Genomic DNA, 27,516 nt, shown 5'->3' on the forward strand with positions numbered 1-27,516 from the left:
AATTGACACTAAGCTTCGTATACTTTCCACACCAAAGGAAAACATGCAGTATCTCTCCCTTCGACGCACTAAATGTTAAAATAACCTATGAGAACACAGAGCATTTCAGCGTTAGCAGGGAAACATGATTAAAAATAAATGTGGCTCCCCAAGAAAGGCTGTGTCGGAAGTGTGAAGTTGATTAAACAAATCCAAAGACAGATTCCAAATCAACTTCCAATCCCTAAATTTTATGTTCAGACATTTAGAGTCAAAGATGAAAATCCCTTTAGGTACCAGATGCTGCAGATCATCTGGGAGAGCTTCTGGAGTTTTAATGTGCTGGAAGTCAAATCCCCCGCAAAGGCGATTTGCCCCGTCGGTGCGGTGTACTTATTGCTTCACCTGAAAACAGTTGCTCTCGGAAAATCTGACCTACTGATCGACCCAGCATCTCTGCAATAAACAGACTATAATCTGTGGATGAAGTGAACTCTAATCAGGCCACATGCAGATTAAACAAACTGCGAGGAATAAAAACTAGATTAAAATGTTCGTGCCCAATACCGGAAGATTATCAGGACATTTTACGTCTTTAAATCCTAATTTATGTAGGAGTCAAGCTAAAGTTTATATGTTTTTAGCGATTATGGGGCATGGTAGATTTTCGTCCGCTGCAGAGAAGATTCGGAGATCAGGTATTTGTGCTGGCAGTTGGAAAAAATATTGTTTCACTGTTAATACATTCAAACAGGCTTTCTATTTATGTAACGCTGAAAGGGTGGTTTAAAAATGCAGACAGTGGGTTAACATCAGCTGTCCAGTGTCACCATGTATCTTTACACTTAATCACTTGCATCAAAGTAATTAAGATAATTTAAATAACATTAGATATTAATTGTCATCTGTGGCTTGCTTTATACGAAAAAGAGAGTATACAGAATTATGCTTGTCATTTCAGCAGCAGGGGAATCTTTTTCTTGGGCGAAAAAAAGACAAATCATTTCCATCAATGGTTAAACGTCTGGTTAGCGTTACAGAACTAGGTATATTCAAAAAAATTATTCTCAATAATCAGATGTTAGTGACGTCTCTTTTTCCTCTACGCATGTGTGCAATAAGATGCTAAGTGACGTGTCTTTCTCCTCTACATCTGTGTCCAGTGTCAGTATGTGTTTAAGAAATTATTTTACACTTGACAGAAGTCACAACAAAGGGATCAAACCAAATTCATAAATCTTTTGAAAGTACAGTATTTGGATTTGTTCACTACTTACCACCTGTGAGGCCAGGCAATGTGTAAAGGTCTTTGCTGATAGTCCGGTCCACTCAGGATATGAGAGAGGTTAAAAGTCAGATGTTCCTTATCTTCTTCTTGACAAGGATTTGCACTTTCTGACGCTTCAGACGTGTTCAATCTCGCCGGCACTGTTAATGGGGAAGGCAGCCCCTCATGCTGTGTGGTATAAAGTCCAGGCTGGGCTTCACAAAGTCCAGACTCACAATGCGTGTTGCTGTTTTTCATTAAAGCGCTGCTCTTCTGCTGGCCGGGCAGACCCTCCGGGTGATAAGCATCTCCATTTCTTTTAACACCAATTACCTTTTCCAAATGGGCAAGCTTATGTTCTGGCATGAACCTGTTAGGAAAAAGAAGAAGAAAAATATTTACCAGAAGAATATCAGAAAATTTACCAGTTTCACCTGGTAAATGTTAATTAATTTACAGAAAATGGGAAGATGAAATGTGGCTGGTATTTTACACCCATCCAAACAACAACTCCACTAGCATTCAGTAAATGATACGCTTTATATGTATTTTAGTGAATATGGTACCTGTGAAATAAAATCACAGGTTCACTGGCTGAGAAGCCAAAGGTCTCCACTGAACCACATCGCTGCTAACGGCACATCCATTGACAGCAAGAACAAAACTATTTGTCTGCTAAAATAAAATAAAGCAAACACCTCTGAGAAGTAAAAAGGCAATTCTGCCAGGAAAATCTTGGCTTTTTTGCCAGGACTACAGCTAAGACTAGTAGCAAACGCAAAACACAGTGGTGTTCAATCTACCGTGAGTCTATTCTGTCCAGGCTTGAGCCCAGCAAGTTGCCTCATCACAGGTCAATGAAAGCCAACTGATAACATGGGCCAAACACATACCACGACATGGAAGTGAGTCTTCTTACCCAGCTAGCCTTGCCTGGTTTCTGTAATGACTGACTGAAAAAATTAACCACAAATTCAAAAAAAAAGAACCCCACAGCTAGGAGAACAGGACTGAGCTGTCCAACCCTTCGTAGGAGGAAAACAACCACTTCTGTGTTTTTCCACAAGTGTGAATAATGAACGCTAAGGTGGGGAAACTGAGGCAGACCTACTCACGACCTTCCTGAGGTACCACAGACAGTAGCAGATGCCACTGGCTCTCCCATCTGATGTTCACAATGCAAAAAAACCTCCACAACAGGATGCATTTGCACATTTATATCGAGGCCACTGAACTAATTTCCGTAATAGATGAAATGTATCTTTTTACGCAGATCTGCTTTTACTGTTTGATTTTAAATAGTAATGAATTACAGTCTTTGCCCAAGAAACACTCAAGTGAAGCTCCTTCATTCAACCATGACTCTTCTAAATTAACATGGAGAGGACTACATGCACGGCCACCACGGGATCCTCACTCTAAACGCCTCCCTGTACCTCAAGTTAATTTACCCAAATATTATTTACTTACATGCCTTTCAGTGTGATTATGCCTCTCCCAGATAAGTAGAGACATTTAAATTTTCCGTTTCCTTTTAATTTCCAAATGTTTACACACTACAGTCTGTTTATTGAACTGTTTACTAAAGTCAACGCTTGCTCCACTTTATTAACCTCCTCCACAGTTCTTCTGAGTTTTACTCCACCACAGCTCATTTCTGGGCTGTGCACAAACCGCTCCCTTCCCTCTTTGGCAAAGCAAATATTTCCGAACACCAGAATCATTCACTTCACCCTGCAGTGGAGCACCTTTCAACAGAAACACACCCTTCTCCTTCCAAATCACTACCCAAATACACATGCACACACAACGCGAGCCTTACTGTCGTTGTGCTCTTGACTAATTGCTTTGAGGATTTTTCTCCAACCCCCTAAATCCCCTTCCCAAAGTTGGTGCACTGTGTAGCTATTCCATGTAACGTGTATCCTTTGATTTAGCTTGCCGTCCCTTGGCATATTCTTTTCACATTCATCTACACTAAGCTGCATTTTCAAGCCACTGACCAAATCACCTACAAGATCTACCTTTTTTCCACCGCTCGCCATCATTCATTGGAGCTGCTTCTGTAGATAAAACCTAAAAAAGTTCAATCACATTCAGGACCTCATCCAAACCCATTACCTACGTCACAAACAAGACAGGTTCCCAAACGAGCCTGAGTTAAACCATTCCCATCTCAGGAACTTCGCCACCCTCAGATTCTCAGAGCATAGAAATATTAATTCAGTGTGGCCGGAACTCCATACATGTATGTTATGAACAGTTAAGTTGGCTTTTTGATAGTCTAAGCTGAATTATAGACCTAAAACTGGCTGGTGGTGGCTCCTCTGAAGTACAGATACATCTCCATGAGGATATACTTTATATATTTATGCATGGAAAAGGGAGGAACAGGTTAAGGGATGTGCCCTAAACCACCAAATCTGTGACTGAATTGATACGACTGATTTACCAAACCAAATTTAACGAACAGATTTTGAAAAATCACTGCCATTAAGAATTGCTTGACATAGGAGAGGTCGGACTACCTAAGCAGGCTGTATCCCCCTGGCTGTCTTTAATCTCCTGGCCAAGCACCTTCTCAAGGCACCATTTCTGTTTCTGAAGAGGTTTTCTTCTTAGTTTTCAGCCCTTATAAATCTGATCCGTCACTGCAGAATTTCTAATAATATTAGATAAAACTTCACCGAACTTTCTCTGGAATAAACTATTTAATATCCTTTATTTAAGACATGTGTGGGCAATCAATTCCATGGTATTTACTTGTATTACACACACAGTATTCATCATCTTGACAATTTTTTAAAGTTTTAGAACACCATTTCACTTAACAGTTTAAAAAAAAAAAAGATTTATTTGATGGTTAACTTTGGAACAAGTTATCTGCATTAACTTCCATTGTTTTGGCATAAAGTAGTTCTGTATATTTTACTAACAACAGCGGAGACATGATAAAGGATGTAGGCAGGGAGCCATACACAGCTCTTGCTGCAACCCACAGCGTTCGTCTAACAGCATTAATTTTTTGGACTTTGATTGGAAGACGTCTCTGTGCTCAGCCACTCGGATTTTGCTAAGTACAACCATGGATAAAACCTTGTACCTGACTATAACAATCGTAACTGCGGAAAGACCATTGTAAATCATATGTAGTATAAACTTGTCCATATGATTGGAATGATATAATGGATACTGTAGTCCCTAACCACTAGCTAATGTTCTTTATGACACTCAAATAAATGACCTGAAAATAAACTAATAACACCACGAAATCTTCTAAACCGGTTCATGTGCATTTCCCAAAAGCATGCTGGAGAAACACAACGTCTAGTTAGCACATTTTTGTGTTTACACTTTCTCCGGAACATTTCTGCTCCAGCTATTCTGTTTTTCCTCTTCCAGGCTCACATTAATTCTCCTTTTCTGCCACCTTCCAGGCAATCATCTCTCCATCTAGTATCTGCCCAGATCTCGATTGTTTAGTAACATCAACAGCTTGTGGGACTTCTATGTCACCAGCCACAAGTCTATAACCTGGAGATAAAACAAGTGCTCCAGTGTTTTATTTGGAGCCAGTACCTGCCCCTGCACAGCTCATCAGGTTTTTTAATTTCTTGCCTAAATTTCAGAAGACACAACCTCTGAGAGGCTGGTTATGGAATAGCAGAGCTGGGGAAGGAGCAGACACAGGGATAAGGAAGAAATTTTTCACGAGGGCAGTGAAACACGGGAGCAGGTTGCCCAGTGAGGTGGTTGATGCCCCATCCCTGGAAACATTTAAGGCCAGGTTGGACGGGGCTCTGAGCAACCTGGTCTAGTTGGAGATGTCCCTGCTTATTGCAGGGGTTGGACTAGATGGCCTTTCAAGGTCCCTCCCCACCCAAACTATTCTATGATTCTAAAAAACAAGCTAGAGAGCCACTGCAGCAGGCAGGTAGGACTTGGCTATTGAGAAGGATGCACCAACTCTCTCAGTCTTAGTTAGGGCACACACTAGGCACATTAGAAAAATGCCACAGCATTCTATTTGTAATACGGGAGAAGGAATTTATTGTTATGATTAACTTGTGGGAGTGAAATCTTCTACATGTGAAACTTTCCAGAAAAAACTACCAGCGAAGCATACAAACATGAACACTTTCAACAGATTCCACAAGGTACTGTCCCTTATATTTAAAAAAAAAAAACCTGGAAAATGTTTTACTTGTATGCGTAACTCATATATATTTAAACACTGAAAGTTCAGAACAAATAGTGAGAGACTTAGATATCTAATTTTAGTATCACAACTTGTTTCCAAAACTTTCCAAGCTGTTAAGTCTTTTATTTATCCAGATTTTTGAGGATCTCTGATACGTTTAACAGTCAATTTTAAAACTTTATGAAGACTTCAAAAACAGTAAGCCTTGAAAATGTTCCCTTTTTGCATACTGGGTATAGATGTTTAGTTAGAAAGATGGGTTAAAAATTAAAAGTAGTAAATATATAATGAAAATCCCATATACTACAAGTCAGAGTTTTAATCTAAATATTTGCTAATTTGAATAACTTTTTTTCAAACTCCTCAATCTATGTATTATGTATTTTCTTTTCATTTATGCCATGAAACCCCACTCCAAGGAAACCCATGTATTTTTCCTTGAATCAGACATGTGCATTTTCCCCAGCTCTTTCATGTCAGCATGTTACATGGTGTGTTTTTTCACAGCGCTTTACTTGCCCTAATGAAAAATTACTTATGGGAATTGTTTTCCTTTTCAAGGCATCAAGAGTCGCATTGTGCACCATTTTATTAACAACAATAACAACAACAAAAAAAAAGATGGAAGGGCCATGATGTCACTGCTCAATGAACAGAAACCACATTAGAAAGACTAACTGGAGTGCTGGTTTAGGTTACATCAAATTATCTGGGCAAGTTCTGTACACTGTAAACTTTGAATAGGTTTGAACAGTCGCTCTTGATAAGCAAGGATAATTGTTAAGAATGAATATAAACTAAAGAAAAAAAAAGGAATCTGAATTCATAAAAACTGGCCCTTCTGTAACCGTAGTTACATTTGGAAGCAAAGTTAAAGATGGTTCTGAAAGTGAAGTGGGTTTTTACTTTTTTTTTGTGTGTGTGTTATAATGTTGCCATTAATATGTTTTAAATAACAAAGAGAGACAGTCATAATCAGATATATTGGAAACCTCCCCCAGGCCTTGGAGCTGGAGCGCACACATTTTAGAGCTGCTGTGTTTCCTTCGTCACTGCCACACCGTCACAGCATAACTTACACTTTAACCAACTCATGGCCTGAGAATCCCCTTTGTCTGTCTTTAAACACAATCACCACTGCCTCTTTGCCAACTGTAACATCTTCAGTAGAATTGATGTGACCTGAAGCAGCTCTGGAGAGCTGTGATCCCAATACCTGGAGCCCATTTGGCTTAGAATGGTTGCAATGGACAGGCACTTCTGTCCTTCGCAATAACTAGGAAATTCCACTTTCTTACTTTCTGCTTCCTTGACTTGATCCTGTTCCCATGCTGAATTTGCTCCCACAGTTACTACAAATACATGCAAAACGATACAACCATGCACACATATGACTGGCCAAGCACTGTACAAATATCAAAGCTGTGTGGGTATCTCTGAGCTTTTTCAAAAGTCAGAATTTTGTCCACACTCTTTTCTAAGGGAAAAAGAAGGAAAAAAAAAAAAAGGCAAGTAAGAAAGGTTATGAAAGCAATTCTTTGGAGGCCAAACTGGAATAGGCAGCAACTATGTTTTTATACTTATATATAAATTTATACACTTATATATTTAATGTTTTGGATCACCTGACAGCAGAAAACCCAATGCTTTTATATTTACCTACTTCTAGAAAGATTGCAACAAACGACAAAACTGGGAGACTAGCCTCAGTTCAGCAAATTTTTTCTCTTTTTTTTCTCTGCAACTACTGTCACATTTTGCTCTACAGCAAAAAAGAGTTGCTGAGTGTGCTCAGGTGTCCTGAAGCTGTGCTACAGTTCAAACCGAAAAGCTCAAAAGAAGATTCCTAATATTTAGGGAATTTGATATTAGGGTTTACTGAAGTTGTCACATACTTTTGGGGATCTAATTTCACTTTCTGATCTTTAGCAATAGTTGTAATTCATTCAGAAGAAGGAAGAGATTACTTGTCAGCAGTAATCTCTAACACAGATAATGCCATATAAATATTAGGGGCTTATAAGCATGTACAAGGATTAGGAGCAAAGAGAGAGAACAAAAAGAAAACTGAACTGAGCCAAGATTAAGCACTGGGAAGGGCATGACAAAAGAAAATTAAAGATCTGGGACTCAGCTTGTCTTCCCATGGTAGAATACACGTTTTCCTGAGTAGAGTAAGTAGGGTTTACACCGATTTCCCTGTTTGCAAACTACAAGATACAGAAGTATGAAATATTATTTGAGACGTGACTGTTACCTTCTCTCAACTACTCTCTTCCCTGACATGGAGCAATACAGACTAGACTCTGGGAATTCCGGAGGCTGGACAATCTCTGGTCCAACCTTGTGCTCGAAGCACATCCAGTTGGACCAGGTTGCTCAGAGCCTCATCCAGTCCAGTTTTAACCATCATCAAAGGCCAAGGATAGAGATTTCACACTCAGACACTAAGCGTGTGAGAGGTGCTGCAGCTAGCAGCTTGCAGGAAGGTCTACAAAGGGAAAAACACCACAGGAAAGAGCTGAAGCTGACAGCAGCAGCAGGACATCTTCCTTCCTAATACTCATCTCCTGGCCAAAGAGAGAGAAGAACTGGTATGTAATCCATACCAAAAGATGCACCAGGAAAGGGATATCATGAGATCTGACTTCTTTCCGACAAACCAGTCAAAACACTGCTGTTTTAGCAACAAATTAGCTGAATGCAACAACCTTTGTCACTCCAGCAGTGTGCCTGATCAGCCCACAGGATCCAGAGATGCTCTGGGAGAAGAGAGGCTGCATCCAGCTCAACTGCAGGTGGTTGGTTTTGACTCAAGTGGTAACTTGGTCGGTTGGAGCTGGGAAGGAAGATGAGACAAGGCAGGAGAGGAGAGGTGTCAGCAGTACAGAGTAGAAGAGAAACAAGATAATTCTCAGATTCCTCAAACCTTAACTTCCACCTGTTTTCCCAAATAATCTCTGAGCAAAATCCCTCAATATCTAGTATCCATATCTGACATTGCCACAAATACCCACTTTTACTTAGCATTTACACTTTTCCTCCCGATCTAGTTTCACTCTGATTCAACACTCCGATTAGTTTATTCTTCACGATGACGTATCTGTACCTCAATCTAAGAAGGACAGTCAACCTGACCTCCACCTTCCCCTTCAGTATTACATTGGAGCTTCTAACACTAAGATCACCGCTCAAGATGCGCTGTAAAGTCTGCATCCTAGATAACCAGGATTTTAACTAAAGCATTCTACAACCATTACTCCCCAAAATACATAACAAGATACTACCTTCCAAAACACAAGCCCACAGTGAAACTACCAAAAAAGGACCAAAGGCCGGTAAAACTACTCCAAAACAAATCTATGCCCGAAAGTCTAAGCTTTCCTGGTTTGGGGTCCTCCATGCTGCTGCTGCTGTTGAACATCATTCCAGCCCTAAGCACGTCTAGCCTAATCAATTACTTGTGGAATTATCCCATTTTGTTACATATTTATTCCTGACAAATGACTTCAACAATATCTTAGGTGCTCCAGGTTAGCAAAAAAAAAAAAACAACCAAAAAACAAACAACAAAAACCCAACGCAAAACAGATAGTGATTATTTGATTATTCTGCATTTTGCTAGCAGAGGGGAGACTCTGGACCCACTTAAGTCAAAGGCAAAGCTCCCTTCCACTTCAGGTGAGACTGAGTTTGACCCTAAATATATTATTTCTGAATTTACACCTTCCAATTCCCTGAAATCTTTTAACACTGTATGCAAGAATCTGTGCAGTTATAATTTCTAAGAACATCATTCTCAACAAATGAAATGGTGATAATTTAAAAACTCCTCAGTAAGATGGTAATGAACTACAATACATATTTTATAACACAGATGAAAATAACTTATGCATTATTTTGCACAAGATATGAAAACATGAATTAATTGATAGTTTAGGAAAAAAAAAAGTAATTTTCTCTATAATTAAACATCATGACTGTGTAGAGCTGCTGCACCAACACTGCAAGGTAACAGACACAGTTTTGGAGCCCTAAGAGTCCCCTTGATAACAACTGCCAGAAATTTAGAAATTGTTGACTTCAGTTCTGCTTCTGCAGAAGTTCAAAAGAATGAATTACACTGTGGGGAAAAAAGTTAGGCTTCTGAGAACTGCAAGTTTTTTAAGAATCCTAAAGGATTGGTCCTGTTTATTAGTGCTTACTTAAACAGAAAAAAACCTGCTCAGCTCTCCAGTGCTTATTTAGAAAATGCAAATTTCATATACAGCTCCAGACAATACAGTATCCCTTCTTGCTCAACAGAATTGGAAATGGGTGTTTGAAAACTGATACCACTCGTTAAATCGTCTTTTTTTTTTTTTTTTTTTAATTAAAACTAATACCAGGATCCTGTAACATATAATTTCCTGTTTTGTGGAAATACTTCTAATCAGGATATATGGAATGGATGTCCCCTTTAAACAGGCTGTTTTGCAACATACGCAATGCAGAAGGGAGTGCTATCATAACACTTCAATAGTTAAGTGACTTTATGAGAAAAATACTTCCAAATGTTTCCTAAAACCTTCCAAACCGCACCAAAGAACATTATCGTAATATTATGTTTCCCTATGGCCTCCAATATTTAAACTTGCTATTCTCGAAATGATACTTAGATGAAAAATATAAGTTTATGTAATGTATAAATTGTTCCTAGAAGAAAAGCTGCCTTTAGAATTACTCTGTATAGATGTCAGATATTTTACATTTTCAATAGCCTTTCTGTATTAATTGAACAAATAGTATGCTAGTGCTTTGGGCTGCACGTGAACAGCCTGTATTTTAAAACTGAACAGTCACTGTGTGATCTTATTCATAGCAAATACTGAAAACAATAACTGTCCTAACCGATTACATATCAAGTTACCCTTAATAGATATCCATATTTCTTGCACGGTATACATAATCCATATAAACTGTGTACCATATATCAATACCATATTCCAGCGAATCCACCATCAAAGAGTTCGTTTATAGTAGGTTTTCATTTGACTTGGGGTTGTAATGTTCTGTGCAAGCATAAGCTAACCATTTCAGTGATTTTGCCAGCAAGCTGCTTTTTGGCAGATTATTGGCAGTACATATTGGCAACAAACTAGTGCAACTAAGCCCTTCTTATAACTTACAGGTAAATAATGATTTTAATAAATTTATGTAAAATGTTCCACTTGCTCACATCTGGTTTTGATAAGTCACTCGACCACGCAAATCCAAACTTCTGTGCGTTTCTCAGGAAAACACATATTTCACCTGCGTTATTTAACACTTTCTCAGGTACCCCAAGAAATAAAGAAACAACGAAGTCTACCTCCACTTGAAGGCTTAACTGAAGAAACTTTTACCTGACAAAGCTAGAGAAATTAATTGAAAATATTAATTGGAGGCACACAAAAATCTAAAACACGTTTTGTCATCAGTATAACACTCAAATAAGAAAAACACAGGGCGGCTGCAGAGCTAGCACAGCCACAGTCAGAGCAGATGTCCGGTCAACTGCCGCGGGCGCTGAGGACCGCGGGGTAATGCCAAGACCTGACCTCCATTTGACAATGTGTTACGGTACCAGATTTATCTGCACTTTTTTTGCACTACAACTGAAGTTTACCTGGGTACGCATCTGTGTCTCACCTAAGCGGTGTGTTTTAGAGGCAACTCTTGAATTTTAATGCCAACTTTGCTAGCGGGTCAGTGCCTCGTTGTTCAAACGCTAAAAGCCTCTCTCCATCTCTAGAACAAGAACGGCAGCATCTCTCTGACCTAGAAAGATCATCTTTTTGTGAGAAGGCTCTAAAAATGTTATTACTACTAGTAGCAGTGTCGTTACAGAGGGGGGAAAAAAGGAAACCCCAAACCCCTGGACTCCCTTTCTCTGCTATAAATCAGTATGACAGAAGACCACTGATCATCTGCCTTTCAGCATCCACATACCAGAAGGCTCCTCGGAGAGGCTGCACCTCCAAATCACGTAAAACACATGTGGTGCATTGCTGAGCTACCTATGATATTAAAGACTGACACCGAGAAAATAAATATTCATCTTTCTGCTGGAAAAAGGAGAAAACAGTGTCAATAAAACCAGCACTGTTACCCTTATGTGCTGAGTTACCAGCTTGGTGACATATATCTACAGGATGGACAACAGGAGGGATGGTGCCTACCTGGTAAGGAGATACAGGCTTGTGAACACCTTGAGCTGTCACCTGCTCTGCAGCAGGACATGGCCATCCCGAACATTACTGCAGTAACTATATTTAAAAAAATATAAAATAGTAAGATCAGAAACCTCAGAGATGCAAAGAGCTTGACCGTGACTGCTCAGCCCAATGCCTTGTTTCTACAGCTCCATTGTTCATATAGATACACCTGCCGTGACCATGAAGAGCAGTACTCCCAGTATGGTACTTTGAGATTTCTGATGAAATAGGTTAAAAAAGTGAAAGAAAGACCAGCACATGAGAATTTAAAGGCAAACGGAAAAAACCCAAAGCATTTAATGACACCAAGGAGAAGCTTCTTCAGCATCTCCCTCCTCCTATGGCCAAGCCACCACTTCTCAGGACACCAGCTCCCCAACCTGCCATGCCCTACCTGGTGACAACCACTGCCAGGTGCCCCAGTGCTCCTCACGCCTTTCACCCCAGTGCTGGGAGTAACACCGTCAGCCCATTCCATGCGGAACCGTAACGAAGGGAGGCAATGTACTTTAAAAGGTTTTACATAGCCAATGCCCATGGCTGTTCCTCTGGGGGATACATCTCAACGTTCTATCAAATAATTTCTTTAAACGCAGCCTACAATGAAGAGGGAACAATTATTAAGCATCAGATTTTATTTGTGTCCAATTCAGCCTAGAATTTGCTTGCTGGTTTCAAGCATTTATTCTTTATGGAGTCAGCAGTTTAGGATTTTGTAAGGCTTGGCAACATGGTTAAAACCCTGTGAATTCTTGTTGAGATCTATTGGACGTGCTGGTAAAACTCGCTGTTGCTATTGCAGACTTGCTTTTAATTTGATCTGTTTCAAGGATTCGGTATCCTTCCAGCATGTTAGAAACCTAAGGGCATATATTTGTATTGTTTAAAGGCAGGAAATTCTGTGAACTGAAATGAGAACATATCCCTTTTGCCTTTATGGACTTTTGTTATTTTCTCTTCCTTTTGGGGTTTTGGAAACAGAACCAGTGAAAGCTGAAAGTTTGAACAATAGCAAATTACTTTCAAGGAAAAAAAAAAGTAAAATACTGAGCATACTTTTGTAACTTTATTCATACTTATTCATACACTTTATGTAAATTGGACTTATCAAGGCATCAGAAAACACTATTTGCAGCAGGGCCTGGGACTGCAACAGGATCATACTGTTTTTGTCATAAAAGACATGGACTTTGCTGGTTTACTTTATTATTATTCCTTTACTACCTTGTATTAGCTTGTACCCCACTGACTTCATGACAAAGCCAATTCGTTTCATGCTAACCACAGAACTAGGGCAATCGCATTTTTATTGTAAGGAGAAAAACTATCAATTTTTATCACTCTTTCACTTGAACTCCTTGTCCAAAGAGTCCTACACCCCTCCTTTAATTGATGCAAAAGGTAGGTCTGAATTCTGGGATACAACACAAGAACCGGTGAAAGATGAGCAGGGACACATATTCCACTAAGGTTAAGAGCTGGACAGATAGCGCCTTTTAGACTACGAGAGCAGTAAACTTTCTTACTAGCAGCAGTAAACTAGTTCTTACTAGCTAGTTCTGTGCTAACTAGCAGGAGGAGTGGAGGTAGAGCGGCTGCGTTAGCACGGAGACTTGATCTCAGCAGCAGGCATCAATCCCAGTGCAGTACTGCAAGTATGTCCACACCATTTTTGGTGCTCCAACTAGCTTGGTATCTTTAATACCGTATAATAATAAAATTTTTATATATATATAATGTATAATGAATTATACTGTACTGTTTTATAAGAATAGGGCTATAGGTGATAGCCACGGTTATGGCTTTCTGGAATACTGCTGCATGGCAGGACTACAGAGATTCAACTAGGTCTGCAGCAGAACTTGCTGGAAGATAGCTCACATGCAGCAACCCCAACTGCAGCCATTTCAGCAAGAGCCTAAACACTTACCCAGCACTTACCCAGCGGTGTTCCTTGCATACGGCATACAACAAGCTGACCGTTCCTAGCTAATAAGCTTGATAGCTAAATATAGATTTCAGTGGGATGCAAAGCTTGAGGGAGATACATTCGACACCCAGGATTGTGCGTGGCCACTGGACCTCTCCTCACTAGTGTTTCTTCACACTCGCTAATCCCTCTTCCTGGACAGCAGCAACGATGACACTGGTGAACTGCAGGACTTTGGGTTATTTGCTTTCATTTGGTGCCGTGCTTCATGCCCATCCCAGCTACTCTTGGAGGTTATGACAACTGAAGCAGGGATCACAATGAGACACTATCAATCATCGTAATAAACACAGCTGAGCTCTTTCCGTGCAGTCAGAGACTTTGGTGGAGAAGAATCTTAATAAGAGATTTGAAAGGGCATGAAGAAGCGGCTTTACTTTAAGTACTCACAATAATGACTTCCAAAGAAACACTCCTGACCACCAACCCTGGGGAATAAAGAGCTGAAAGATGCTCATGTTCCCCTGTGGATTATCTGTCTTGTGGATCTCTACATAAAAGCAAAGGGGATCCGTAACTACCAGCTGTCATACTTCTACGGTCTTTCCTGCAGAGGTGGGCAACGAAGAAACAGGCTTGGCTCCCACCCAGACATCACGCGGTACATCACCTTCCTGATGGAAAAACCAGGGATCCAAAACCTAGCACCTATGATAACCACAATTACCCCAGCTATTTTCAGGGGCACTTAACCATATATTCTCTCTCATTCCGAGTACACTAATTTAACAGTTTTGCCCCAGTGGTCAAAGAACAATTAATGTTGTATCTGCAAATGTAGCAGCACACAAATGTTTACATCATGTATTCAACATGTGCAACTGACCATAAGCCACCAGTTTACAGGTCCTGCATACCTTGTTCTTAGTTCTTCCGAGAAACGCAAAGACTCTTAGGGAAAAATTACAACCAAGTTCATGAACTACACAAAAAAATGGCTGTGACACCATTTATTAAAAGTAATGATAAAGTAGAAGGTCCAACTAAAAGGAGCAGATGCACTGTTTGCTAAGTTGTAGCTACAGACAGAATTTTTTGTGCCGACATCAAAAGAACAAGGTGTTCATATAAATGGCATTTTATTTTGATCCTATTATTCTATATGAGCTCAAGGAGAGATCAAAAGAAAAAGTACCCAGGTTCCACTATTAACACTTAGCATAGCTCCAGTCAGAAAATCCTTTCCAGATTGCTAGTGCAATTTAAAGCCCAGCACATTTTTGTTGTACTGTTGGGTAATATACCTGAAGGCACGGTTTTGATTCCTTGCCCACCTTCTCCATTGTGGAAAACTGTTTCTGATCTATAGAATTTCTGTTATTTCCATTTGTACGACAGTAACCCCCAGACACCCTAGCTTCGGGGACTATGCTGGTACGGGAGGTACCCGCTGTCCCAGGGAGGCTGCTCTCCATCAGAAACTCAGTATCAGAGTCAAGCAGTAAAGTCTGGTTCAGCCCCTGCCAACAGCAGTTCCACTGGAAGCGAAGCCCACCAGCTCCAGCTCAGTCTGTAAACAAACCTAATGGGCCTTTAAAACATGTAAAGGTTCCCCCCGATAGCTGGCAAGAATAAACGTGCTTTCATATGTTGTATTGCTTATTATGACATTATCCAGGACTACTACTATTAATTAATGGTTCTATTGCCTCTCTTAGAACCCAGCGATGCTGCATAAAGAAAAAATAATAATAGATTGTATTTCCTACAAAGCCAAAGTACGCTTCCAAATTTTAATATTCATGTTTTCTTTGAATGTAAGCTTCTTATTGATGATTCAGTAATTTAGGGCAGAGACTGCAGAATTTCAGTTCCAGTGAATTTCTTTGACTTTGATTTCTAAGACTGCTAATAAACAGGTACAGCTTATCAGACCATCTTTAGAAAAATCAGCAATCTAGCATTCATAAGGAGAGGGGAAAAAAAAGAAAAGAAAAGAAAAAAAAAGAGTGCTTATGTCCTTCTTCCCTGCCTTGCCTCCCCCTACCCACTTGCTATTAAAGCATTTGTGTTAAAAAGTTGTTCCAAAGTTTACTATAAATGCCAAAATGTGGGCACTGATCCCACATGAGCTGGCTCAGCTATGGCCCACCATCTTGAACATATTCATTTTATCAAACCACATTCCAGGAGGGCTTTTTGGGGGTTTGTTTTAGGGTTGAGGAATTTTTTTTTATTATTTTTTTTTTTTTACTTAACTTTTCTCTAGTAATAGTAGATTGTACATACATGAGATGGCAAGTCGTGACTCTGGGAGCTCGCACAGTCAATGCTAAATGCATGCAGGTGAGCTGTGGCTTAGAATGAGCATTACAATTATGAGTTAAATGACACAAAACATCTCATGCACAGTCAGAATATGTTCATGTTACACACAGCAGCCAGCTGGCTATAAATCCAAGAAGTAAGCTGGAAAGCTTTAGAGTTTAAATGGATGAATACAGATATAAATGGAAGAACAGTGGTTTGTTGCCATATGAATGGCTTTTAACTGAAAAGAGTGGATTGCTTTTATGAGGGTTTTCCGAAAGAGTAACATTGTTGAGATGAAAAAAGAATAAGTATGAGGATTGGGACATTCCATATATTTATATTTTCTGTTTTGTTTTGAGACAGTGAAGTCTGATTCAGCGTGTCTGAACAATTACAATATGGCTTTACATACAGGTGTTCCTAGTGAACAGGGACACAAGTTCTTTAATAATACCTCTGCAGCTGATGATCCATAAACAGGATTGCTCTATTAATTTATTTCAGATTCAAATTATCACAAGCTGAGCTGTAAGAAGCCATGAACCATTTTTCCTGCCATATTTCCAGCTTTAAGTAAGGCATGCTAGAGCCTTCTCTACTCTCAATATATGAATCACTGAACCTATGGCAAACGATCCCACCGGCGCACAAAATCACCAGACTGCTAAACCAACGCCTTCCTCGCAGGCACAAAGGAGGAGAGAAGCATTTCTAAGACTTTCATTCTCTGTTTATTAAATGATGAGGACTAGCAGAACCTTCTAGAATACAGACCAAAGATACAGGTTTTCATGAACAGATGAATCTGAATAACTCTTCCTGGAAGTTTTCCAACAGGTTTTCACAAACGGATGAACCTGAATAACTTTCTAGAAGTCTAATGACACCACTTGAAAATTTGGGGTTCTTACCAAGACAAACACTTGCCCTTTCTCCACTCCACTCAGGCAGATGTAATTCCCTCTTGAACTCAAAGTCATAGCTTAGATTCTTACCAACTCCAATATGAGCTAAACTTTAAAAGATATAAAGGAACTACACATTCATAAACTATGTTTATATTCATTTATGTTATATATATTATATATTTATACATATATAAAATAATGTTTACAAAACTTTTTTGATGTTTAAAAAGCGGCTGTAAGCTCACGGTTTTGATGTGCTTGCTGTTGACAGAACCAGATGGAAACTGTAGGAAGACTGATAACGAGTTTGCTCCCCAAAACCTTTCTCCTGTGTCTCTGAACTGGCTGAATGGGAACCAAGAGGGAAAAGAACAAAGATTTGCTGTTCTTTACAGTCACGCAACGAAAGTGTAGGTTAAGTACAGGAAGTATTTGCAGATTTCAGATATTTTGTGGACCTTTGTTGCTTTTCCTTGCATTCAGATCTAATCTCAGCCCCAGTACAGAGCCGGACTTTCATGTTCTGCTGTCCTTCGCTGATAGAAAACTCAACCTACTGTGACACTTCAGCCAAAGTAGACTCAAGACACAAAATATAACTTCAGCTTTTCATAGGCATTTATTCATGCCAATGCATTAAGGAAAAAATGTTTCACCAAGACGACGAGGCTTAAAATTATACTGCTGAATATGTTAATAAAAATATTTAATGTATACTCATAGTAGAATGTAACCTACAGACTAGAAAGATATAGTTATAACTTTTAGAAGTCTGGATAGACAATTTGATGTTCCACATCAAATATGTCACAAGCAAGTGATCTTTAAGCCCCATGGGTATAAAAACACCGAGAGGTGGTTCTTTTTAATACCAAATATGCATATACCTCCAACTCACTCCAGTTACCATCAACAACTACTAGAACATTTTTAGATGGTCCTTCAAACAGAAGGCTAGTATTCTCACTACAATTTTGAACAAGCAATAAATTGTGTCTGGTACTTTAGCTTCAATCAAGCATCAATTTTGGATTATTTGTCTGAAGTCAGAATTCTTAAAATAAGCCAGTTTTTTATAGAACCAATTTCTGGGGAAAAAAAAAATCCCATTCACATTTTGAGTGTAATCAGCTATTCTGATATTACTGGCTCTGAGTTGGAAGTAAGGTACGTAGCCATACAGATAAAGGAGGGCTGTATGTAACTCAAGAGGTGTTCCACGAGTACGCACGTGAACAAGCATAAACACCCCAACATTGTTTTAATTTTATTATGCTGGTGTATCACCTTTGGTTCTCAGAAACCTTCTTGTATTAACAGCAGCATTTCATTTTGCACATCTTTTCCTGCTGTCTCTATGACCCAGGACCCTTTTTACCCCTTTCCTCTCCAGTATTTCCTTACTGCAGGATGGCATTGCATCCTGGTTACATTACAGGTTCACACTTTATTATGAATATTTATTATATTTATTATATATGCCTACAGAAAGGGTGCTGCATTGGCCATGTGAAGTGCTGAGTGCTTTCCTATCACAGTGGCTAAAAATGGGTTTAGGCGTCTTGCAGGAGAAGGGCTCGTAGCACGATGGGCAACTCAAATACCAAATTTGTCAATCAGCAATATTTGGCATTGAAAATAGTTCTGAATATGAATAGGAAAATATCTGGCTGTCAGATATTCATATGCCAGAACACTGTTAGGGAAATTTCCAGCTTTCACAAGAGCATTCAGCTAATTCTTGATGGATCATCTGTATCTTTGGGTGCTTTCTGGAAGCACATTCCTCCTTTTCCTTTCTTGTCCTTTGTGAAGAACACAGGAGATGCAACTCTCGCCAGAATGTCAGAAAAATATTAACCTCTAAGAACTTGGATTTCAGTAAACAGTGAGATCACTGGAAATCTTAGCTTCTGCATATGAATTAGAGGAGAATAATGGGACTGAGCAAAAAGTCACAGACTATGTTCATCAATATGTGCCTTTTATGTAAACTAGATTGTTAACTGAAAACCAGTTTTCAGAGTCTCTTAAGAAGCAATCACCCTAAAATTAACCTAAGTGCTGTTGGGGTTTTTTTGTGGTGGTGTTTTTGGTTGGGTTTTTTTTGTTTGTTTGTTTGTTTGTTTGTTTTTAACAACGGGGGATGTGCTTCTTTGGACATTCTGAAAATTGCTTGGAGCAGAGTCTGCAGCAGCCAAAGGCTTTGGGGTCCATGTCTCAGAGGCTCTGCTGTGGCAGGATGGGACCAGCAAGGTGAGCGAGCGCCGGTGGCTCTGCTCGCCCTGCCACCAGACAGCAAGTGCCACGTGTGGGTCCTGGGATTGTGTCACTGAACGAGTGGGACCAGACGTGCACCAGTAGCAACGGGACCTGGATAAAGGGTGGGAAGACATCAGGACAAGGGCTGCTGTGGGGACTTGAGATGAGGGCAAATGACAGCCTACAGGACCTACGGATGAAGAGGAGACTTGGCATTAACATGACCTAACTTAAGCAGGACCGTGTGACGGCATTGCACAGGGTCATACAAGGCAGCAGGACCCACCACAGCTGGGCTCTGCTCACTACCCACTGCATCAGGTCACAGACTCCAACAGAATTTCAGCTCCCTTTCTCAACTGATCATCACCATGCCCTTAGCTTTCAATTTTCAACCATTTCTTTTCCCATTTACCTACACTTGCCCTGTTATTTCTACTAAAGCTACCCCCCTGAGGTACGTGGAGCAAAGTCTTCATGAACAATTTTAGTTTTCTTCTATACGGCTCTCCTTAAAATATTCCTTCACTCACTCGTTCAGCACCTAGCAGTGACTCATTAAAAAAATAAATCTCCTAATAGTAACACAGTGATAGATATCAAAGGTGGAAATTGGCAATTATTTTGTACTCAAACGGCCTGAAAACACCTTCAAACAGCATACAGAGGAAAGGTCTGTATTTGTCTACAGATGTATTTCCTTAACGTTTTTTAATCAATTTATTTCAGCAAGAATGACTAATTTAAATTTTTCAGGGTCTTCAAGGACCTCATTTTATTAATTTTTATAAAAGGCAAAAAAGTAGATATAAATGTTTAAAAGGCAGCCAGGAATATGTGCAGGAGTTTTTGTGCAAACAGTGCAATTAAATTCAAAATACCAAACACTCAAACTACTGCTGACATTTGGTCTGAGTGGCTTTTGAATTCGCACCTATGAAGAATAAAAAATAAAATAAACTCCCACTGGTTCTGAAGGAGACTGATTATATCCTTTGCAATATTTTACCACAGAGCAGCTATTCGCTCTTTCTACCAGACCTGACAGCCATTCAAATGCACTGGTTTTGCTGCACACTAAAGTGGAAATATGATCTCTACTTGGAAACTCCTCTCAAAAATATTTTCGTCTGTCAATTCTCAGTAACTGCATTCAATAACAAGCGTGACTATTGAACTTTTAAAGTATCAATGTTCAGTCATCTTCCCGAGTTTACATATTGCAGCTGCAGGGAATAAAAATGCTGAAAGACTGTGATCTCTCCCCATAGTTTAGATGCTTATCGTAACCTTTTTTGATATTTAATTGGCACTGCTTTCTTCTCCTTCATTTCCAAACGGATGAATCACAGACTTGGTCTTCCAGGAACCAACCACTTTAGCTATTCTCTGCACTTCCCTCAGCTCTTCCTCAGCCGCAGCCAGCCCTTTGCTTGACCCCACCTTTCATAAACGTTCAACGGGAGAGCCTCCGCTAAAATGCGTATTAAGCCTTCTGAGAAAGGAAGGACTAACCAACACCTAAAACCTAGAATTATGACAGCAAGCGTGCCGGACCATCCCACAGCCGCTGCGGCTTGTTTGCAGGCTGGAGTAAAGAAGAGTCACCGTTGAAGGAGGTCGGACTTCTTCACTTTCTTATTCAATAATAATGCAATGCTCAGTCAGGTGCTCTGTTCAGAGTTGCACACAGGATGCTAAACACAGACTAGCAAAACTAGAGGGGTCTAGAGACAGGGTACTCTTGACTATAATTATCTGCTGATCTTCAGTTACGACTTGCAGAAAACTAGCTTGGCAATGCAACAGCTCGCTAAAAGAGAAACAACTCATCAGCTGGTTATTGCGCCCCAACTACTTGGGCTTCTCCCCCCAACTCTTCTGCTGTGCTCCCAGATCACCTCCCACCTTCGACATATGGACACAAGAAGTCTCACAAGTGCTGAGGTCAGTTTGACCACTCCTGTTCATTTAGGTTACATACGTATGTTTAACTACCTTCTTACAAAGTATCTCACTGTACTGCTGGACCCACATTTCTATCAACTGCATTGATTACAGGCAACGCCAAGCTAAACTTGTTCTCAGACGTGATTTTATGAAAGAAATAATGCATCTTATAAAGCATTTAAGCCTGTAAGATCTTGTTACTTGTATTAAGTAAATTCCAGGGACACATCTGAATTCTGTGAGCCTTTGAGGTCCCGCAAAACCTAACAGCAGAGCCATGAATCTCCTCCATGAGCCTACCCTGAACATCCAACCAGATGACCAGCAGTGCTTAGTTTTGTTACACATGCATCAGATGGTCATGGGCAGTGAATTTTAGTGAATAACATTTTGAGGAAAACCAATATAGTTTTTGCATTAGAAGCAGAAAAAAGGAGGCTGAGGAAAACACCCACCTCTCAGAAGACACTAAGCACCCTTACAGAGAAAAGCAAAGAGTAGAAAGGTCAGTAGACAAATTCTACTGTCACTCAAGCAGAAATACAGGAAGGTGTTTCATTTGATCTCAGATGCTGACTGAGGGTCACATCAGGACACAGAAGGAAGCAACAGATGACTGAGATGGCTATTTCAAAAGGTCTGCAGTTCTCTGATGCTAAATTTATACTCAGATGCTTAGAGTGAAAAGTGTAACAACTAACTTTCTGTGTTACCATCATCGGGGGGGAAAAAGCTACGAACAAATGGAAATCTAGCATCTGGGAGTCAACATGGATCTAGAATTTTCTGAATCAGCCACATGAGTGAAAAGGGCTGAAGTATACCCAAGGTAAACGCAGATGATTCTCAAAACAGAGAAAACCACCTTGGAATCTTTTCCTGAAATTACTGTACCCCATTCTTCCAGCAGCACCGGCCCACAAACCATGGCTGGGCCCCATGATCTTCAAGGGCTCTTCCAATCTAAATGATTCTACGAGTCACCCACCAACCCGAGACTGGAGCCCTTCCAGAATACACACGTGTAAGGGACCACATAAGGTTCAAAAAAGGCATTCTAACAAACTGTCTAGGAGAATGCCCCACCCTCTCAAATGATACCCTAGTCATACACACCATTCACTGCTTCCAGGTAAGAGCACTGCACTACAAACCATCTTGGCGTAAAAAACCCCTGCTAAACACCCACAGTGCAAACAATTTGCAAACAACTGTCCCCCCCAAAGGCACTAAATATCACTGCCACACCGCTTCTGTGCTCCTGCTCCCCCCATCCACAACGTGCTTATCACCATCCATCACTCACAGACTCTGGCTCTCCGTGGACTGGCCTTAGCTACTGGAAGCAACTGTTCTCAACACCAGTATCCTTCAAAAAGAGCAGAACCGTTCCCTTCAGCAGCTCAGACTTTTTTAAATAGGCGCACACATACACATATACACACACACCTGTCAGTGTGTGTGTGTGTACCTACCTATATATACACACACACAAATAGGTATATGGGAGATTTTCTGAGAAGGAAACTATGGAATAATTTCCGGTAGCTATGAACAACTTCCAAACTTAACATTTTGAGCTCCTAATGCAAAATTTGTCTATTTAACCACTTTTTTAAGAAATTTTTTTTTAATTGATTTATCTATTTTTTTGCACATTAAGGTCATTAAAAAAACCCAGCTACTCCACTGATCTTGGTCAGATCTTCATGGGGATCGTAGCTACATAGAATCAACGACCAAGAAAAGGTTTACGCTCTCCTTTCTGCAGTTATTCAAGAGCAGAAAATAACAGGGCAGTGACTCCTAAGCTTTTGAGCTCGGTTCTGTCACAAACAGCAGAAGTAATGCCCGGCTGTGTCCCTTTCTGAAGGGGCTTTGGTGCCATCGTTGAGGACTAATGGCCTAATGGCCAGGAGGGATGCAGGAAGCCTCCCAGTCCCAGCTGGTCCCCCCTATCTACCAGCAACTGCTGTTTTCAGCAGTCCCTCAACTCCTCTGCCCTGAACAGTCAGTTATTTTGCCCTGTTGCCAAGAGCAGTGGTACCTGATCTACTTCTGTGGCTTCCTGACTTTACTGTAGCACAACCAACAGCAACGATAATAAAAAAAAAAACCTCTCCAGAGCAACACGTTACAAAAATCCAGGCTCTTCTAAAAAAAAAAAGTTTCTTCTAGGTATCGTGTTTGCAAAGAGTAATAGGAAATGCTATTTTTAAAATTCTGGGAATGCAGTCCTTAACTCAAAATAGTTCCAGAGTTATTTGCCATTAGTTATCCGTTACAATTCAGAACCTGTGCCTCACTTGGAAATTTAGTATGTTTACTCTGGGTTTTATAGTATACTAAACGGTTTAATTACTTTTTACAGAAAGTAATACAGAATTATTTGTAGATTCAGTAATAGAGCCAGTAAGCCAACGATCTTCCATTTCTGAAGTTCCCTAGTTATCCTGAAATAATAAAAATACATCAAGACAGCAGCGAGAAAGCAAGTGGACAGTTCTCCACAGCATCTCCACAATAAACAGCAGAACCGCGATACTTCACCAGAATGTTCAAAACCTAAATTGAATGGCAGCATGATTGCAGTGGTTCCAGTTATGTTAATTAGGCTGAATTCATGGTTCATTGATGCTGCAATTATGCTGCAAAGAAATGCTGCAAGCATGCTATCTCATCCTCTTGCAGCCTGCTGAGTACGCTGCCATTATTCTTCTTGTGGCAAAAAGACTTTCTAAAGAGACAGTATGTAGGAGTCACATTTATACGTACACCACACGGTTGGCGAAGACGCAATTAGACGATCGCATTTTGATACTTTCTTCTTTTTCAGGTTTAATAGGGAAAACAGCTTTCTGAGTTCATCGGCCATTTTTTAAGCATGCTTTACTTTGCCAATTTGCATACTAAGCATATAAATTATAAGCCTTATTAGCCCTGTTTCAACTGCAGGGTAAGTAAAGGAGGTGAAGAGTTTTGCCCGAAGTTACATCCCTCTTCAGTGGAAAGAGAACCTGCATAGCTCCCACCTTCTCTTAATGACATCTCCCGATTGCCCATTGTGGGTAGGACACGCATGCAACCCAAAATGCAAAACCTGCTGCTGTGAAAGACGGGTTAAATGAGTGGCAGGGTGGTTTTCAGTTCCCCATCACCCAGGGCTTCAGCTTAGGTCTGAGGAGGAAGGGGTCCGCAGTGACTCACACAGCCGCACAGAGGTTCTGCTGGGTTCTTAGGAGCTTCATGTCTCAGATCTTCAGAAGATGACAATCATGTCCAACTAAACCAAACAAATAATGACTTTGTGATACAAGAAAGCAAGAAAAACATCAACGATTAATTAAACTGATGACTAAATCTACTCTTTAACCAAAAGCCTATTTAAATCTATATGCCTGCAGTGGAAAAACTTTACTATTTTATTTGCATTTACCATAGTAAGTAACTTCAGTGTTCAAGTTACTCTTGATAATTAAAAATACATTAAAGATACCTACAGATGTCCACACACGATGAACATTAGAGTTAAATTTGTATATTTATATCAATTTTGAAATTAAGATATATATATTTTGAAATAAACTAGAATATTGCTGTATCTAGTCCAAGCAAATTGCTCAATTAAGTACTGCTTCCGATGTCAGATTTCTAACACTGACTGCTTCCTTATTCTCCAAGAACTTTTTGGTAAGTGAAAAGCCATTGTTGCCTGTTCCTTAGCAATAACAGGTAAAGAGATACCCAAGGAAAGAATAAACAAACCAAGTGAGGACTAAAGCAGAATACTACAACTTATGTCCACCAGTCCATAATATTTACAAGCGACAGGGGTTTCAATGAGGCATTCTGTGAAATAAAGGGAGGCAAGGGGGCACTACACTCTCAAACAACTGAGAGAAGACACATGAGTTGAGTATGTTGGCCTGTGATGAGCAGGAAATACTTTAATACGGTAGCAGCTCTTTCTCTAAATGTGCAAGGTGTACTTGCCCTTACACAGAAGTCTTCAAAGCTTTCCAGTTTTTCCAGGGTTGAGGAGGCAGGGACAGGGGAAGATGATTTTTCAAGCAAGCAGCCAGTCTGGTTTCTTTTAAGAAAGGATCTACTTTTAAAACCAGCCTCTTCAGAAAATGCATTTTCCAATGCTTTTATTCTCAAAGAAACATTATGTGGAATCAGGTGTCTAAACAGAAGCTAGGTCAATGCATACCTCCAAAGAGCTAAGTATCCTTTAGAGCATAATTTCCAGGTTCACAATTGACTTAAGCGCTTAGAAGTTCAAGTCTCATTAAAAACCAATGGTGCTTAAGCACTTGATTTTCTTTTTTTTTTTTTAAATTTAAGCAGATCTTGAAAAAAATTTGATACCAGCCACTTCAAAGCTGGCTCTCCGAACTCTGGGATGATTGAGTTTCCATAATACAATTACTGTTGTAATGGAGCTGGATTGAAAGCTAGGTTCAGCTTTCAAACAATCTCCCCAAAATAGTTGCAGATGATGTGCATTTTGGCTTTCTGATCCTCAGGTGACACAAGTATGAATGGTATTAGCCAGATATGCATTAGAAAGGGAAGGCAATACTCTAACTAGAAATAACCATCTTTTCCACAGATGAATGGACATCCATAACAATTTAATCTAACGAGACATCTAGCTTACATGCCCATTTAAAAAATGATAATGGCAGTTGTCTGGCAGGTTTATTCCTCAATGCTCCATTCAATGACTATTCCAGTTCTTTTGCTTTTTTTTACCCCCACTAATATTATCGCAGGTCTTTTTCCAGATTAAATGTACCAGCAGTTCTCACCCAAGCCAGAGCTTCAATTAATACCCAATTTGAGTCTTAACACAAGGAACTCATTCATTGACTGAGCTTTGGATGTGACTTTTATAATGAGTTTCGTAATACTCCTAAGACGAGGAGCCTAAACCAGTTTGACACTGTCATCAGTCACTACATAAACAGAAATCTCAAAGCACATCAGGAATAACAGAAATACTTAACGGGTACTAAATAATATTGGTTTGAGAAATAATTTGTACTTTATGTAAGAGCATGACAACAAAAATTCTTTTCTGATATACAATGAGCCTCATGGTTCTGGCTTGCAACCTACTCTGCCTACTTAAGCTGGAGCTTAAATACAACACTGACAATGATGTCAAGGCTGCCAGACAGGGATGCACGTGTTCCAAAAGTTTTATTACTCTCACTTGAAAGCACTACCACGGATAGGAGGAAAACTAAATATTAAATACACCATTAAGGGGAAAATTATTTCAAATCAATGAAGCATGACAAGACACAAGTATACTGTTTCTCAATTTCTTTTTTCCTAATGTACACTGAGAAGGCAGTAAGGTAGTAAATGGCCAAGGCTCAAATACAGGACATAAACCAGATGAAACTAGAAACGGCGTTAAGTCTTAAGAACAAGCTCAAAACTGTGAAGAAAATTAGCAGAGTTGACAGTTTGAACTCATTACTGGCTTCACACCAACCTTTTCTCTTCTTGAAAGTAGGTAAAGCTGGTATACTGTTAAATTCTACTAATTTTACAGAGTTTAAATACTTCTTTTAAAGCGATGCTTGCCAAATCCACTCCCAAACCAAAATCGACATTATTTTTCTCTTGTACGCAAAGCAGTAAAATAATACTGTAAAACATAAACTGGATATTTTATTTATAACAAAAAGATGGTCTAATGCCTACTGAATACTTGCTGCTCACCAACTGAAAGGTTACCAAACATAAAACCAGTTTTACTGATTCATTAGGTAGGCAAAACGCACTTGGACAACCCAGGGTAACAACCCACCCTTACCGGTGCTCTTTAAGCGTTGGGAGAAACCATGAACTGGTCCACGAAGAGGCAGCCCAGTTCCTAGAGCCTTTCTCACTGCCAACACGTGCTACAATTGCATTAAGTTTAGTTGGACAAAGCGTTCAGTCCAGCAGGCATTATCGGTCAGACTCTGAGCATCCCGCGACTTCAGCACAGCCATCCTGATGGCACATCCTCACCGACACGACTCGTTCTCCCTTGCCAACACCACGAACGATCCCTCCCTTACCTGCAATCATTTATTGTAAAGCCTTTAAAATGCCCCGTGCTCCACCATCTAGACCGAAGGAAGATAGTCAACGGAGGTGATTACATCTTAAAACAACAGATCATCCATTACTGACAGCTTTTATGTTCCTCAGCTTGAAAAAAAATAAGCAAGCCCTGGTCTACATACATAGACATAATACGTTTGAAATATGTAAGCCGAATATAAAGACTGAGGGTTTAAACCCTCAGTTTATCAGCTCTACAGGCCCAATTTTGCAATCAACTAAACCTACAGTACATTTTCATCAAGTGCTGCAAATCAGCAAAATATTAAATGAATCTTGAAAAAATGATTATGAATCCACAGTTCTGTTTGACTGTATAATTCTATTTAAGATTAAAATTA

General features: G+C 39.8%; 1 protein-coding gene across 20 annotated transcripts in view; it reads right to left on the reverse strand.

Moving 5' to 3' along the window:
• GTDC1 (glycosyltransferase like domain containing 1) overlaps window positions 1–27,516 on the reverse strand; it is a 186,004-nt gene that overhangs the window by 35,605 nt on the left and 122,883 nt on the right. For 19 of the 20 annotated variants that reach the window (XR_008823701.1, XR_008823702.1, XM_056350355.1 and 16 more), the window contains one exon: window positions 1,257–1,616. Coding sequence is in view for 18 of the 20 variants with exons in the window: in XM_056350355.1 (XP_056206330.1) it covers window positions 1,257–1,616 (360 nt within the window). In the remaining 2 variants the exon portion in view is untranslated. Of the gene's footprint in view, window positions 1–1,256; window positions 1,617–24,253; window positions 24,330–27,516 lie in introns of all 20 variants that reach the window. The other variant, XM_056350361.1, reaches the window with a different exon arrangement.

Source organism: Falco biarmicus, chromosome 8 (assembly GCF_023638135.1).
Source record: "Falco biarmicus isolate bFalBia1 chromosome 8, bFalBia1.pri, whole genome shotgun sequence".
NCBI classification, from domain to species: Eukaryota; Metazoa; Chordata; class Aves; order Falconiformes; family Falconidae; genus Falco; species Falco biarmicus.